Below are 14,259 nucleotides of genomic sequence, written 5' to 3'. Positions count from 1 at the left end.
GAACAATGACCATCAACATTTCCACAATTTGCCATGAACTGTGACTGCTAGAAGAGGTTTTTCAAAAGGCCGAGCTTTGCCACACATGCTTTAAAGGAATAACTTTGTTTTTCAGTATCTAGTTGACCACCTTTGTTTCAAAGAATTTATCTTCTCTACCCAATCAGTGTACATTTTCAGTGTTACATCCATAGTTGAGCTCAGTGATGTTCCAAATGTGGATGGGGCTGTGACACAAAGGGAACTTTACCTATTCATTGTGGTTCAGCAGATTCATCTGAATTCTAATCATTTGAAATAATACTGCTACTATCCACATGGATATCGCATCCAGTTTATTCCAGGAAAAAAAATGCAAACATGGATGTTTCGTGCATTCTCTACTTTGAACCTTTTAAAAACAAATGATACATATTTACTTTTATATATTATTGGGTGTGTGTCCCCCCCCCCCCCCCCGCTTTATGCACTTCTGATCATTGCCACAGCCCTAATAATTATAGACAGGGTATTGTTTGTTTTTGTTTTGTTTTTATTGGATTTATATGCCGCCCTTCTCCCAAAGGACTCAGGGCGGCGTACAACATTAAAAAGCACACACCCCAAAAGTTAAAAAGAAATTAAATATATATCCAAAAAAACAAATCGAATTTATGGAACAATACATTTAAAAAATGAGTTAAAATTAACAGGCCAGGCCGGCTTGCTGGAAAAGCCAACTTTTTAGGGCGCGTCGGAAGGACCGGAGGTTGGGGATTATGCGAAGCTCCGGGAGCAGCTCATTCCAGAGGGAAGGCGCTCCCACAGAGAAGGCTCTCCTTACTTGAAGGGCTTTCAGTAGTGTGGTCTTAAAATACATTGCTTGTTCATTGGCCTGATGGAACTTGGTCTTTCACTTTAGGCCTACCTGCAGGTCCTTCTCAACTTTGGAGTAGTAGCCATCATGCTGGTGGAAAAGGAACCCTGCATGATAGAAGCAATGAGCTCAGCACTACGAGCTAACCTGAGAAAGATTGGAGACTACTATGAATGTCTGCTAAGGAACTACATTGACAGCTTAACTGAAGCCAGCTGAGAAGACATCACACTGGCAAATCTACCTAATATACCTGAAGACAATTAATGGGAGGCAGCTTTCTGTTCTTCAAGCCCAGGATAAACGATGGCCTCCTTTTGACAGTAGAGCAGCTACAGGATGCAGAAGTGACAGCTAGAAGACTTGAAAGTATTATTGTAAAATCAATCCAAGGACTTTGGAAGAGAAAATTGGGAGGAGGGAGGCAAAAGGGGTAAAAAGATGAGTGTGACGCCTAATAAATTCTGAATGGCTCAGGTAACTCAGGACAGGTGGTAACTGGAATGGGAGTAGAATCTACTAGATTTGTACTTTGAGTTACATGGAAGCATCACATGTTCTTGGTAATGGGGAAGAAGTTCTTACTTTAGCTTATTAAAAATACTGTTGAGCAGTTTTGGATGTTGGTCTTTGTACAGAAGCAAGATGGTCTCTGATGGTCCAGTAATACTCAAAAAGCCTGATGAAAATAGCATTTGCTTTTTTTCAAATCTATGAAGTAGTATTTTTAAAGAAAGAATAAAATTATTTTGAGACAACGGATATCTCAGAGCTGCCTTTATTGAGTTTGCCTTCAAGGTGGTGTCCCTATTCAGACATATATTTCTTAAACCTCTGGTTGAGGTTACCCAATTAAGCATTCAAATAAGATGAAGACCCACTCAGTTTTTCTTTAGCTTTCTCTCAGCATATTTTCAATATATCTCTATGTCGAGCTTTGGGCAGTAAATAAAGGTCCATCACAGGGTTTTAAGATTTTATGTAGATCAAATAAAAGGGCTATTATTCTCCAAAGTTGGTGGGGACAGCGGTCATGCATGGGTTAACTCAGTCAGTAACCAATAGAACTGAGTCTACCAAAGTGATGTCATCGCCTCTGAGGAGCATGCTTCCTGCTTTTTTAGACTCAGTTCGATTGGAACTGGCTGTGCTAATCGCTTTCTCCTCAACTAGTATTTAATAATTGACTATTCCAATTGGATTTAATTGGCTTTTACTCAAAGAACAAAATTTCGTCTAAATTGGAAGGACAGAAAATAAGCTTCTACTGGACCTTTGGAGGCAGGAGTCTCAATAGCTCCTGGGCTGCTGGAGAGACATTGCCTGGGCTTCTTGGAGGCTTTTGCCTCCGAACTTGCCTATGGGCTTCTAAGGCTCCCTGGCTAGCAGCGCGGTTTTGCAATAGCCGTTGGAGGCTCCGCTCAGCACTGCCACCTCTGCTGCCTTCCCCTGGCTCTCCCTTGCCCCCAATGCCGCTAACAGCCGCTGCCAGAAGCCGTCTGACGCCACAGGGAGCCTCCAAAAGCCGCGAAAAGCTGCCACTGCCGCTGAGAAGCGCCGCCGCTGCACCTCACCATCGTTCCTCCACGCTGCCGCTAGACCACCGCGGCTTTGCCCTTGGTTCCGCAGCCTTGCCGCAGGGCCTCTGACGCCCACGCGCACTTCGCGGCCTTGGCTACCTCGTGGCGTCGACCAATAGACTCTAACCTCAGTGGCCATCTTTGGGCGTGAAAAACATCTGGCGGCCATTTTAAGCTTCTTCAAGAGCCGTGAGTACAGGCCAAGGCCACCTCTCCTAATCCTGAGCCTCAACTGCCTCCAGTCTCCTTGGCCAGGGAAGAGGAATGCCCTGCAAGAGATTCAGATCTCTCAGAAGACGAGGGTCTTCCTCCCAACCCACCTGCCTTTGTTGGTTTATTTAAACCTGCTGTCTTTCGATCTCTCCTTTTTAAGGCCAAAAAGATTGCAGGCATTCCTTCTCCCAAGACGGCTCAGGGTACGGAGGCAGACAAGAATGACATCACTGATCCTCTCTTCATTCATCCAGCCTACAGTGGAAAAGGAGGAGATTCTGTCGCCCAGACTCTTCATACACGTTGTCCAGAATTAATGGGCGTCACCAGGTACAGGTCCTCTCCCCAATACCTCGGACAAGCGCCTGTATGTTGCTCCTGAGTTCGCCAAGGCTTTGGCGGTACCTTCTATTGACTTACCTATAATTGGCCTTTCCTCTCCTGCCTCAGCCTCCTGAGGAGGCTCTACGCACTGAAGACAAGAGGATAGAACAAACTCTGGTCATGGGTCACCAGGCCTCAGCTTGGGCCGTTAGAGCGGGTACCTCTGCTTCTTTCTTTAGTCGCTCCTCTCTGTTATGGCTGAGACAACTTCAAGCTCGCCTTCCAGCCTGAGATTCTAGGGCTCGCAGGGACATTAACAAAATTAAAGCGGCCCTAGAATACACAGCAGATGCCTCCTTGGACACGGCCTGTTTTGCATCCAAAGCTATTGAATCCTTCATCTCCACCTGCCGGCTTCTTTGGCTGAAGCAGTGGCAGGCAGAAGCACGGGCCAAGTGGAGGCTTGCTGCCTCTCCCTATTCTTCCTCCCTTCTCTTTGGTCCCCCATTAGAGCCCCTACTGGTAGAGTCCAAGGATAAGCAGAAGGTTCTACAACCAGCCACAAAAATGCAGGAGGGTCGGAACCAGTCCTTTTATTGCAGGCAGCCCTTTCGTGGCCAGGATGTGGGTGCCTCCAACTCCTGTCCGCAATAGCAGGCCCCACCCAGACAGGGCCCCTCGTTCTCTAACAGATCAGGCAGAAACAACCAGAGATTCCAGCCCAGAAAGTGTTTCAGGGACAATTCCAATCGTTCCTTTAAGAGGCAGAAGTGACTGCCTGGAGGATCTCCCAATAGGGGGGCCTCTGGCGGCCTTTACACATCGTTGGGACAACATCACCAATGACGGGTGGGTCAGGTCCACAATCAGATTCGGCCTTCTCCTCGACTTGTGCTCCAGCCCTCCGAACCACTTTGTCACGTGCCCGATCTCCAGGGACCCTCAAGGAAGGCTTCTAGTAGAGCAGGCCGTTCATCATCTCCACATTCAGGCCATTCAACCTGTGCCTCCAGGCCAGGTGGGACATGGTTTTTATTCTTGTCTTTTTATCATGCCAAAGTCTTCGGGGGGCTGGAGAGCAATCCTCGATCTCAAATTTTTAAATCGATTCATCAGATACAGGAGATTCAAAATGCACTCTCTCCTATCAATTCTGGAGAGTGTGTGCAGACACGATTTCCTATCTCCTAACACGTGGACCTCACGGAGGCTTACCTCCACGTGCCCATTCACAGGCGACACAGACGGTTCCTCCGCTTTGTCCATGCAGGCCACCACTTCCAATATCGGGCCCTTCTTTTGAGCTGTCGTTGGCCCCGAGTGTTTTCATGAAACTTCTGTCGGTCGTAGTAGCCCACCTGCATGCCAGGCCATCTGGATCTTTTGTTACCTGGACGACATTCTTTTGTTGTCCAGGTCACGCAACCAGGCCCTCTGGGATCTCCAGGACACCCTACAAGTGCTGCAGGAGGTGGGATTCTCCATCAATTGGGAGAAGAGTCACTTCGTTCCCACCTCTCGCCTGGTGCACTTGGGAGCCCTCATCGATTCGTCTCAGGGGAAGGTCTTCCTGTCTCAGGAACGCCAGAGCAATCTCAGGGATTTAGCCAAGGAGGTGCAAAGGAGACAGTGGGTCCCTCTTCTCCAGCTGTCTCAACTGCTGGGGAAGATGGTCTCCTGCTTCTCCATTGTCCCTTGGGCATGGCTTCACAGCCGCTGTCTTCAGTGGTTTCTTCTGCAATTCCAGAAGACCAATAGCAGCTGTTCCCTAGTGAAAGTCAGCTTGACTCCAGAGGTTCTGCAATCTCTGGACTGGTGGATCTCCCCGGGCATAGCTCAAGGCTCCCTCTTCAGGGAACCTCCGCATCTTGTAGTTACGACGGACGCGAGTTTGACAGGTTGAGGAGCTCACCTGGAGGATCAGGTAGCTCAGGGTCTCTGGTCCGATTCCGACTTATCCCACAGTATGAATTGGCTAGAGTTGAGGGCCATCCATCTGGCCCTCCTTCATTTCTAAACCTCTCTTCGAAACACACGTGCTAATTCAGACAGACAACACTACAGCCAAGGTGCATGTCAACCGCAAAGGGGGGAGGAGAGCGGTATCTCTCATGGAGTCTGCCTTTCGCCTAGGAACCTGGGCGGAAGCCAACCTTCTCTCTCTCCACGCCGAACACATCTCGGGGTCCGACAACACTAGGGCAGACTGGTTGAGCCGCACAACGATCGATCCGGCAGAGTGGAGCCTGAATCGTCACATTTTCCACCAGCTGTCATCCAAGTACGGGACTCCGACTCTAGATCTGTTCGCAACGGCATCCAACAAAGGTACCTGTCCAGGTACCTGTCTCGCTATACAACACCAGGCGCGGAAGGGACAGACGCTCTATGGTGCAGGTGGCCTCGCGGTCACCTGTACGCCTTCCCTCCCCCCTGATACAGAGGGTGATTTGGAAAATGATAGAGGAGGCCGAGCTCATTCTAATCGCTCCCCACTGGCCGCGTCGACCATGGTAAGCAGACCTGGTCAATCTTTCCATGGAACCTCAGTTGCTTATCCCAATGATACCGTCCCTCCTACATCAGGGCTCCATTCACCATCCCAACCTGCGCTGACTCCGCCTAACCGCTTGGAGGCTGAGCGAGCGGTCTTGAGGGCGGCTAACCTTTCCGAGACGGTAATTCAAACTATTCAGGCTTCCCACCGCCCAGCCACTAATAGAATCTACAAATCTATGTGGCAGACCTTCGTTGCTTGGTGCCTGTCTCGAAGAGAGGACCCTCTGAAGGCTTCAGTTCGCCTATTGGAGTTCTTGCAACAGGGGCTTGATAAGGGACTTTCCCCGCACGTCCACAGTTCCTTAAGGGGGCTTCTAATCTCTGTCCTCCTGTCATACACCGATTTCCCTCATGGGATCTGACCAAAGTCCTTGACTTTCTCACTGACCCACCCTTCGAACCTCTCAGGTCAGTCTCCTTGCATCACCTCATGCTTAAAACGTCCTTGCTGGTGGCCATAACATATGCGCAGAGGGTTTCAGAACTGGCGGCTCTTTCCATCCATGCTGACTTGTATGTGTGTTCCACCCAGACTGTGTGGTCCTTCACATCGACCCCACCTTTGTCCCGAAAGTGAATTCAGCATTTCATCGCTCTCTGGATATCACTCTTCCAAATTTCTGTCCTGCTCCATCTCACATTCTGGAGCGCAAATGGCACAAACTAGACGTCAGGCATGCTCCTAAGATCTACATCACCATGACGGCAGTCTTCAGATGCAGCGAAGCCCTCTTTGTATCTTTCCACCCTACCAACAAAGGGCTGAAAGCTTCTCCATCTATGATTGGCCGATGGATCAGGTCTGCCATTGCAAAGACATCACACATCGCCTCATGCCTCCATCCAACATTACGGCTCATTCCATGCGCAGTGCTGCTACGTCAGCAGTGTGGGTGTGGCAGGCCTCGGTGGAAGAGATCTGCAAGGTGGCTACCTGGTCTACTCCTAATTCATTTATACAACATTATAAGGTGGATTGGTATGCGTCGTTGGATGCGGCCTTTGGAAGGCGGGTCCTTCAGCAAGTTCTTCCTTCTTCCAGCTCCTAGGCCAGTCTCATTCCCTCCCGGGGACACGCCAGCTTTGGTACGTACCATGCATGACCGCTGTCTCCCCAACTTTGGAGAATGGGGCGTTGGTTCTTACCTGATACGCCCCTTCTCTGGGCAGGTGGAGACAGCGGTCATCCCCACCCATTTGGGTCCTGCCCTACTTGGCAAGGGAGATCTAGGGAGCACGTTGTGAAGTCACAGGACAGAAAGCGATTGTTCAGCGCACAGCAGTCTACTTATCTCCTTCGTCAAGAAAAGCGGGAACATGCTCCTCAGAGGCGATGACATCACTTTGGTAGACTCAGTTCTATTGGTTACTGACTGAGTTAACCCATGCATGACCGCTGTCTCCACCTGCCCAGAGAAAGGGGCGTATCAGGTAAGAACCAATGCCCCATTTAGATCATGTCTCATTATTTGCACTAGAATACATAAAAGTATGTTCCTTCTTTTTTTAATTTCATGTGGTACAAATGACCTCCTGCAATCTTGCATTTTCAAGATATGTTGGATTAGCAACATGGCTGAGGGGTAGAAAATTTCTGTATCTTATTTCTGGAAGAAAATTGAATGGCTTACCATAGTTCCCTGCCCTGATTTTGACAGATCAGCTAAGGGACCCTTCACACAAGGAAATATGGCAAAAATAAATGTATGCATGATACATTTATAGGGACAATAGGACAACCTCCAAAAATGGAATAGTATTGAATCCATATTCAGCTTCTTAGCAAGATCCAATGTAAGTAATACTTGCTGTCTAACTCATCTTATCATCATGTTCCTACCGTTATTCCCACAGAAACAGGGTCTGCTTTTCAGTTCAACAAACACCATCTTGCACAATCAAGTGCAGCTGGGTCATGTCTGCATTTTGATGGAGATGGCTGTAAATCCATTGACTGCAACAAAAAACTTGACTGACTGGCTTGTCGCCTGGGCCTGACATTAGGTCTGTGTTCAGCTTAGCACTTCTCTGATGGGCAGGCAGTATCCAATAATAGCACCACTAGTAGGAGCAGACCTCACTGCCTACTGTCTAACCCATAACAATTGTTCTCCACCTTCCCTTAAAATCTCTTCTTATCTAGCTAGTTTGAAGCAGTATTAAAAACTGATCATATACTGACCATAATTTAGCTCAAGGAGAAATCCGTTCCTGATCCTTTTTTGGTGGAATAGTTGTCTGCACTCTTGATTTGCCATCTAACTCACTGTTGAAATAATTGGCCACGCAAATGACTACAGGAGAGGTGAGGAAAGCTTTGGCCTACGGAATATTATTTCATAGTGTTTATGTCTCATCAACAATAGATTTGTCAACATGTTGCGAAAAAGATAGTCCACAATTGAAAGGATAATTTCTAATTTGGCAAAAGAACTGGAAAAATGTTTTCTATTTCTATTAAAACCCAATGAAGATGCTTCAAGATTTGATATATGAGCTTTCAGAAACATTACCATAATAATTCTGTTAATGCTTTCCATCCTCCAATTAACATTTATATTGCAGATCCTGTCCAAGGGGAGAAGTTTTATAAATAGCTATAAAAAAATCACCAAATAGGCTATGTATAGTATTTATGCAGAAGTTAATTTTCTGAATGTGACATAAAAAGATTGAATCTATCTCAACTTTGTATTCAAATTTATCAAGCCTTCATTTTAAGAAAGCATTTTATTAAAATGAATTAAAACATTGATCATTATGCTACAAAATGACCATCCTGTTCTCTTCCTTCGGCCTAGCAAAATTGAAGGAAAACAAGATTCCTTCTTTTTGACTCATGACTTTTCAAATCCTAAAATGAGAATTTGGTTTTGATTTAATTGACTTAATTCCACAAGAGAAGTATAAAAATGGCTATCAACAGTTGAATCAGAGGAAAACACTTCTTGCTTTTTTTTTATTCCAAGAAGCTGCACTAGCTTCCAATGCATTAGAGACTACACCTGAGCCCAAACTTCCAAAGGAAAGGGCAGGGGTGTATTAAGGGCAGGGGTTATTTTCTTAATTTCTGCCTCTTCTTTTTCAGTTAAGAACATCATCTTCTCATATTAATCTTTCCCAAGCAAAGTGTAACTATGTAAAAGCCCCCCCTTTTAGTAGCATGATATGTATGTGATGTGTATGAATGTAAACATTGTGCTTTCATTGTTGTAACAATCACTCTTAATCAATGGTGAAATTCAATTTATTTTACTACCAGTTCTGTGGGCATGGCTTGGTGGGCATGGCAGGGAAAGGATACTGCAAAATTTCTATTCCCACCCCACTCTAGGGGAAAGATACTGCAAAATCTCCATTCCCACACCACTCTGGGTGGTATTTGCCAGTTCTCCGGACTACTCAAAATTTCCGTTACCGGTTCTCAAGAACCTGCTGAATTTCACCCCTGCCCTTAATACATTTCTCCTCCTATGGTCCGACAAGAAGCCTCAATGCCACATCTGATGTTATTTTTCTATCTTTCCTGTCTATAGTTGAACTCTCTGTATGCTCCACCAAAAGTGAATCACATCTCCAAACCACTTACTCCACCCACTTTTCTTTGAACTCGCTTAGCCTGTCATTGATTTGAAGACATTAAAATCTCTATAGACAGTTGCTTCAATTCCTAACCCACTAATTGCATTGTATGATATTAACCTCAAAAATCTCATTTGAGAAATTGTATTTTATTTCATTGTTTTAACTTCCAAAACATACAAATCTGTGTAATAAGATGTAGTAAGCAACATCCAATCAGAACTGCTGCTCTAGGAGGCCCCCGTTTGTTACAGTGACTTAAATGTTCCAACCACAAGTGTGTGTTTAATTACAGTCTTGATGGCGTGTGGGAGTCAGCTGCAGACATTCAAATGAGGCTGTATGCGATGCTGAGATAGGAAATCTGAGTCAACATGAAAATAAGTCCTGTAGCAGAATGTTTTGGAAAAACATCTTCTTAAGTACAGAAAATAAGTATAAGATCAAACCTGTTTCTTGACAGGTGAAAGTGGTTAGTTTCTTCAGAGCAAACTTGGAGTAATCATCTTGTCAACCTGAAATACTCCTGGTACTTGGCAGAGCCAAGGTTGAATACCGTAGCTTTTCACCCAATATCATCATTAAATACAGTAATACATAGTCTGAGAAGCAGGTAGCATTTCTCTTTCTTCAGCATCTATCTTATGGAATGAAGAAAATGTAGGAATTTTAAACTCTTGAGTGAGCCAAGTAAAAGTGGTTTAGAGCTCTTAAAGCCAAGATGGCAGCTATCTTCATTTGATTTTAATAAAAATGTGCTGACTCATTAGAAATAATTCTCTGTGGCATCCAAAATTCTAAAACAAATGCTGACTTTTTAATCTGCTTTTTGGACCTTAGAATTATTAAGCCTTGCAGCAGGAAGAGAATGGGATATTTATGCATGCATTTGTGCATCTTTGACCAGGTTTCTGATACTAATTTTAATCTATACATTGAAGAATGTGATCTGCTTTCGTTACCGTCTCTTCCCCTTTGCTTCACTCTGTTCGGGTGGCTGATCATTGCCTGTCTGCTAGGATATACTACAGTGTTTGCTATTGGCTCTTGCTCTGGCAGCCCACCCCATTCCCTTCCCAAGTGTTTCCTGCTCCATATTGGCAAAAGCTCCATTTCTGGAACCAGGCTTTGGAATTGGCTTCCCAAAGAAGAAACCTTCTGGCTCAGAGTCAGAAGAGGATGAGGATGAGCAAGTGAGGTACTTGGAATCATCATCTTCCACAGTAACTTCCTGTTCCTCAGTGCTGCATTCGTATATTCTGTCTGGAAAATCCATAATTAATAGAGATGCCTGTGAGGCTACAGAGTGCCTGCTTTTGAAGTGGAAGTCTACTTGTGGTCGAGATGTTTCTTGAAAATATGTTTTCATGTTGCGATTACCCCTCGCAACTGTGGTGCTCCAAGCTGTGTCCATGGGATGAGAGATGGAGATTCGTACATCCTCTTGAGGTGAAACAGTCAATGACTCAAATACATGAAGCTGTGGGGTGATAGTTCTATTTCTGAAAGATACTGATTCCTCCTGGCCATCAAACTCGGCATACACTGAGGAATTCCCACATGAGTGAAGCCTTTCAGTCACTGCAAAAGGAATTAAAAGTTAGCATTTATGAGAAGTGGGGATGATCCTGATTATTGAATAATTCCTAGAAAGCATTCCAATAACCACTTGCTGGTATCAATGATTTAGCAAGAGGTTGACATTTCCATACAGGCTTGTTCACACATTACTTTAAATTATAGCTTATTTTTTTACCCTGGTTTGATGTATAAACTATAAAAGCTTGATTCACAGAATTTGCAAAGACACAAATCATGCCTTAGAAACTACAGCACCTAAACTCATGTACCACACAGAATCAAAATCAAACATTACGGTTTTCCATTTCATAACTCAGCTAAAGGTTCCAGTTATTCTTTGAAGCCATTTCAGAGATTCAATGAGTTGGAGTCATTTAAGTTGGAGTCCTGCTCATTTCAGGAATCCAATTTAAAGCCTGTGTTTGAAACACAGTCAAAGGAAAACTCACCCTTTCTTCTTCTCTCTAGTTTAAACTGGTCTTAAATGTTGATTACCATTCAGTTAGAATCTACTAATGTGACTGTATAATCCAGGGATGTCCAAACTTGGGAACTTTAAGACTTGTGGACTTCAACTTCCAGAATTCCCCAGCCAGCATGGCTGGCTGGGGAATTCTGGGAGTTGAAGTCCACAAGTCTTAAAGTTCCCAAGTTTGGACACCCCTGGTATAATCTGTCCTAAAATTTTGCCTGGTCTATAGTTCCCTAGATTATTCTTTCTTCAGTTTTTGAAGATAGAGATAACTGCTTTTCTGTAGCCACGTTTGCTAAACTAGTTCTGCAGGATTTCTCAAAGTGAATGTATAATCATATATAAACCACCATTTATGTTGACCAGACCATCAGCAAATTGCCTTTGTATTCCAGTTGAATTCATTCAAATTCAGTAGGCAATTCCTTATATTTTTTTATCAAGCTACAACTGGAAATCTGTTTCTCCAAACAGCTCTTCATAATTGGCTGAAGAAGAGACTGACTGAAAATAGGAGTCAATTAGTTCTGCCCTTTTTGTTGGTCTTCTGTTAGTTTTATGTGCTATTCATGGAACAACTGGAACACTACTTCTTTTAAACATAACTGATTGTTCTTAGCATCTTTAATTATGGTTTTCTCATCTACATGTCTACATGTAGTCTTTCATGTTTGCAAGCCTCTTCCTTCTCTCCTAATGAGCGTCCTTTTGAACTTTTTCAGATCTTCCTTAAGCTTTTGGGGAAATTATATTGGCTTTTTCTGCTATCTACATTTTTTCCTCATTGGAATTCTTTGCAATTATGCTTTTAAAAACTTGTGTTCTATCAATTCTTACTTATCTTTCCCAGTTTCTCGTTATTTATTGCTGTTCTGAATTCATTAAAATCAGCTTTTTTTACATCTAAGATACCGGTATGTAATCAATTACACCCAGTGTTAGCTTCCATTAATTTCAAGAATTTCCCTATTTTATGTCATTTTCATCCAAATGTACCATTTTTACTACTATTGCTATTGTTGTCTGTATTGGAAGCTACCATCAAGCCAATGATTAGTTGGCTGTTTCTGAAGCTCTAGTTGTCAGCTGCTTTCTTCCTACAGCACACTGGCAGAGATTGCCTTCAAATGTGCAGTGATGATAGCGGTTAGTTGGAAGATAAGTGGAAGTATATTGAGGATATATTACCTACAAAACTGCAAGAGAGATTCAAATAAGAGAAAAGCTTCATTTGGGAAGGATCCAATAGCATCTGTTCCAGTGGTGGGTTCCGGATCCTGTCACAACCAGTATGCTGCGACGGGGCCGGGTGTCCACCTCGGGCACGCGTGCTGCACACACATGCATACCCACCACCCTGCAATGCTCAGCTGCTTTGCCGAGGTCACGCAGGCGCCATATGCTGCACACACGTGTACAAATGACTCGGTTGGCTTAAAAGCAGGTAAGGAACGTGGGCGGGCAAGTGGGCCCACCAAAACACCATTCCGGTATGGTGGCCGCTGCTCCCAGCTGCCACCGGTATGCCCGTACCGGCCAGAACCCACCACTGATCTGTTCTCCCCAAATTCTAGAGGATGATACACAAGAGCCTTACCAACTGCACCTGCCCTTTCCTCACGGCCATCTCTTTGAGTTCTCGCAGTTTTGGAGGAGCAGTCAAGGCTGCTGTTTCTAGCTCTTGAAATTGGGGTGACGTCTGGGGATGGAGCAGAGATGAAAGCAGAGTCAGAGGAATCCGAGCTACTGGAAGACAAAGCTGATTCCTTTTCCAAACTACAGGCTTCAGAGCAGAAGAGAAGACCATTGTGAATGGTGATGGGCTGACTCAGCAGTGCTTTACGGCAAAGGTTGCAACAGAAACACGAGTCTTTGCTGTGCCAGTGTTGACCTTGTAGTACAATCTGTTTACTGTTGACACCTGTGAGAAGAAAGTAATCAACAAGCATTTTATTTCCTGCACTGTTTCTGGAAAACTATGCCCTAACTTGGTTAAGAACAATCTGTCTGTTAAGTTGCAGACTTTTAAAAGATAGAAGAAAAATTCAAGTTTCAAAATGTGTATACAAGACAACACAAGAGTATTATTAAATTAGAATTTTTTATAAATATGAAGCGGCATTGCACGCTAAATTAAGTTTTAACATTGTGAACCTTGTTCACAAACTTCACAAAGCTATATAGCAGCACTAGTGATAAAAAGGTAAAGGTTCCCGTCGCACATATGTGCTAGTCATTCCCGAATCTAGGGGGCAGTGCTCATCTCCATTTCAAAGCTGAAGAGCCAGCGCTTTCCAAAGATGTCTCCATGGTCATGTGGCCGCACGACTAAATGCTGGAGGCGCACGGAACGCCATTACCTTCCCAAAAATGTCCCTATTTTTTTATTTGCATTTTTACATGCTTTTGAACTGCTAGTTTGGCAGAAGCTGGGACAAGTAACGGGAGCTCACTCCATTACGCGACATTAGGGAGTCAAACCTCCGACCTTTCTGATCGACAAGCTCAGTGTCTTAGCCACTAAGCCACCGTGTCCCTTCCAGCACTGGTGATATTGATTCTATATTACTGTTTTGCTTTTTACTTTTCTTGGTTCATATCTTGGGAGAGAAACCTCTGGCCTTCCAGCTGTTATTGAACCACAACTTCCAGAATTTTGTGGCTTTGAAAACAGATTAAATTCCTACTGTAATACTATCTCACTCAGTAACAACCACTCCCTGAAAATTTCAATGGAACTTATTCCTAGACAGCAAATATAGGATTCCAGCCACAAACCAATGGCTAACAGCCACAAAATCCATTCCAGCCACAAACCAATGGCTAACAGCCACAAAATCCATTGAATGAACCCCAGTATCAGCATCTGTCAAACTCAGAAAAAGCTAATTAATTATAATTTAGGCAGTCATCATAGGCAGTTAACCATATTATTCCGAGGTAAAATGAATCTAAAGTTATATGCTTGACACCTATTACATTATTTGAAAACTCCTAAGTGATGTGAGTTGGTACTGAGCTTTTCATTTCATCCAACAAAGTAACACAAAATACATGTTTAGCATTGCAACTATCGCATTATTTAAGATACT

General features: G+C 44.1%; 2 protein-coding genes across 4 annotated transcripts in view; one reads left to right on the top strand and one right to left on the bottom strand.

Moving 5' to 3' along the window:
* Window positions 1-1,609, top strand: part of LOC309389439 (uncharacterized protein) — a 43,932-nt gene extending 42,323 nt beyond the window's left edge. Inside the window, exon 22 of the mRNA XM_081947804.1 lies at window positions 902-1,609. Within this exon, the coding sequence (XP_081803930.1) occupies window positions 902-1,075 (174 nt within the window). The 3' untranslated portion in view covers window positions 1,076-1,609. The remainder of the gene's footprint in view (window positions 1-901) is intronic.
* Window positions 1,610-9,247: 7,638 nt separating this feature from the next.
* The window catches only part of PRICKLE4 (prickle planar cell polarity protein 4), a 39,622-nt gene continuing 34,610 nt past the window's right edge, over window positions 9,248-14,259 (bottom strand). For all 3 annotated transcript variants that reach the window (XM_081945988.1, XM_081945986.1, XM_081945987.1), the window contains 2 exons: window positions 12,765-13,088; window positions 9,248-10,695 (listed from right to left, as the gene is read on the bottom strand). In XM_081945988.1, the coding sequence (XP_081802114.1) occupies window positions 10,130-10,695; window positions 12,765-13,088 (890 nt within the window). In that variant the 3' untranslated portion in view covers window positions 9,248-10,129. The remainder of the gene's footprint in view (window positions 10,696-12,764; window positions 13,089-14,259) is intronic.

The sequence above is a fragment of the Natrix helvetica genome, assembly GCF_964273705.1.
Source record: "Natrix helvetica genome assembly, chromosome: 3".
Classification (NCBI taxonomy): Eukaryota; Metazoa; Chordata; class Lepidosauria; order Squamata; family Natricidae; genus Natrix; species Natrix helvetica.
Note: the sequence above shows the minus strand (reverse complement) of the source record. Positions and strands in the feature narration are given on the sequence as shown.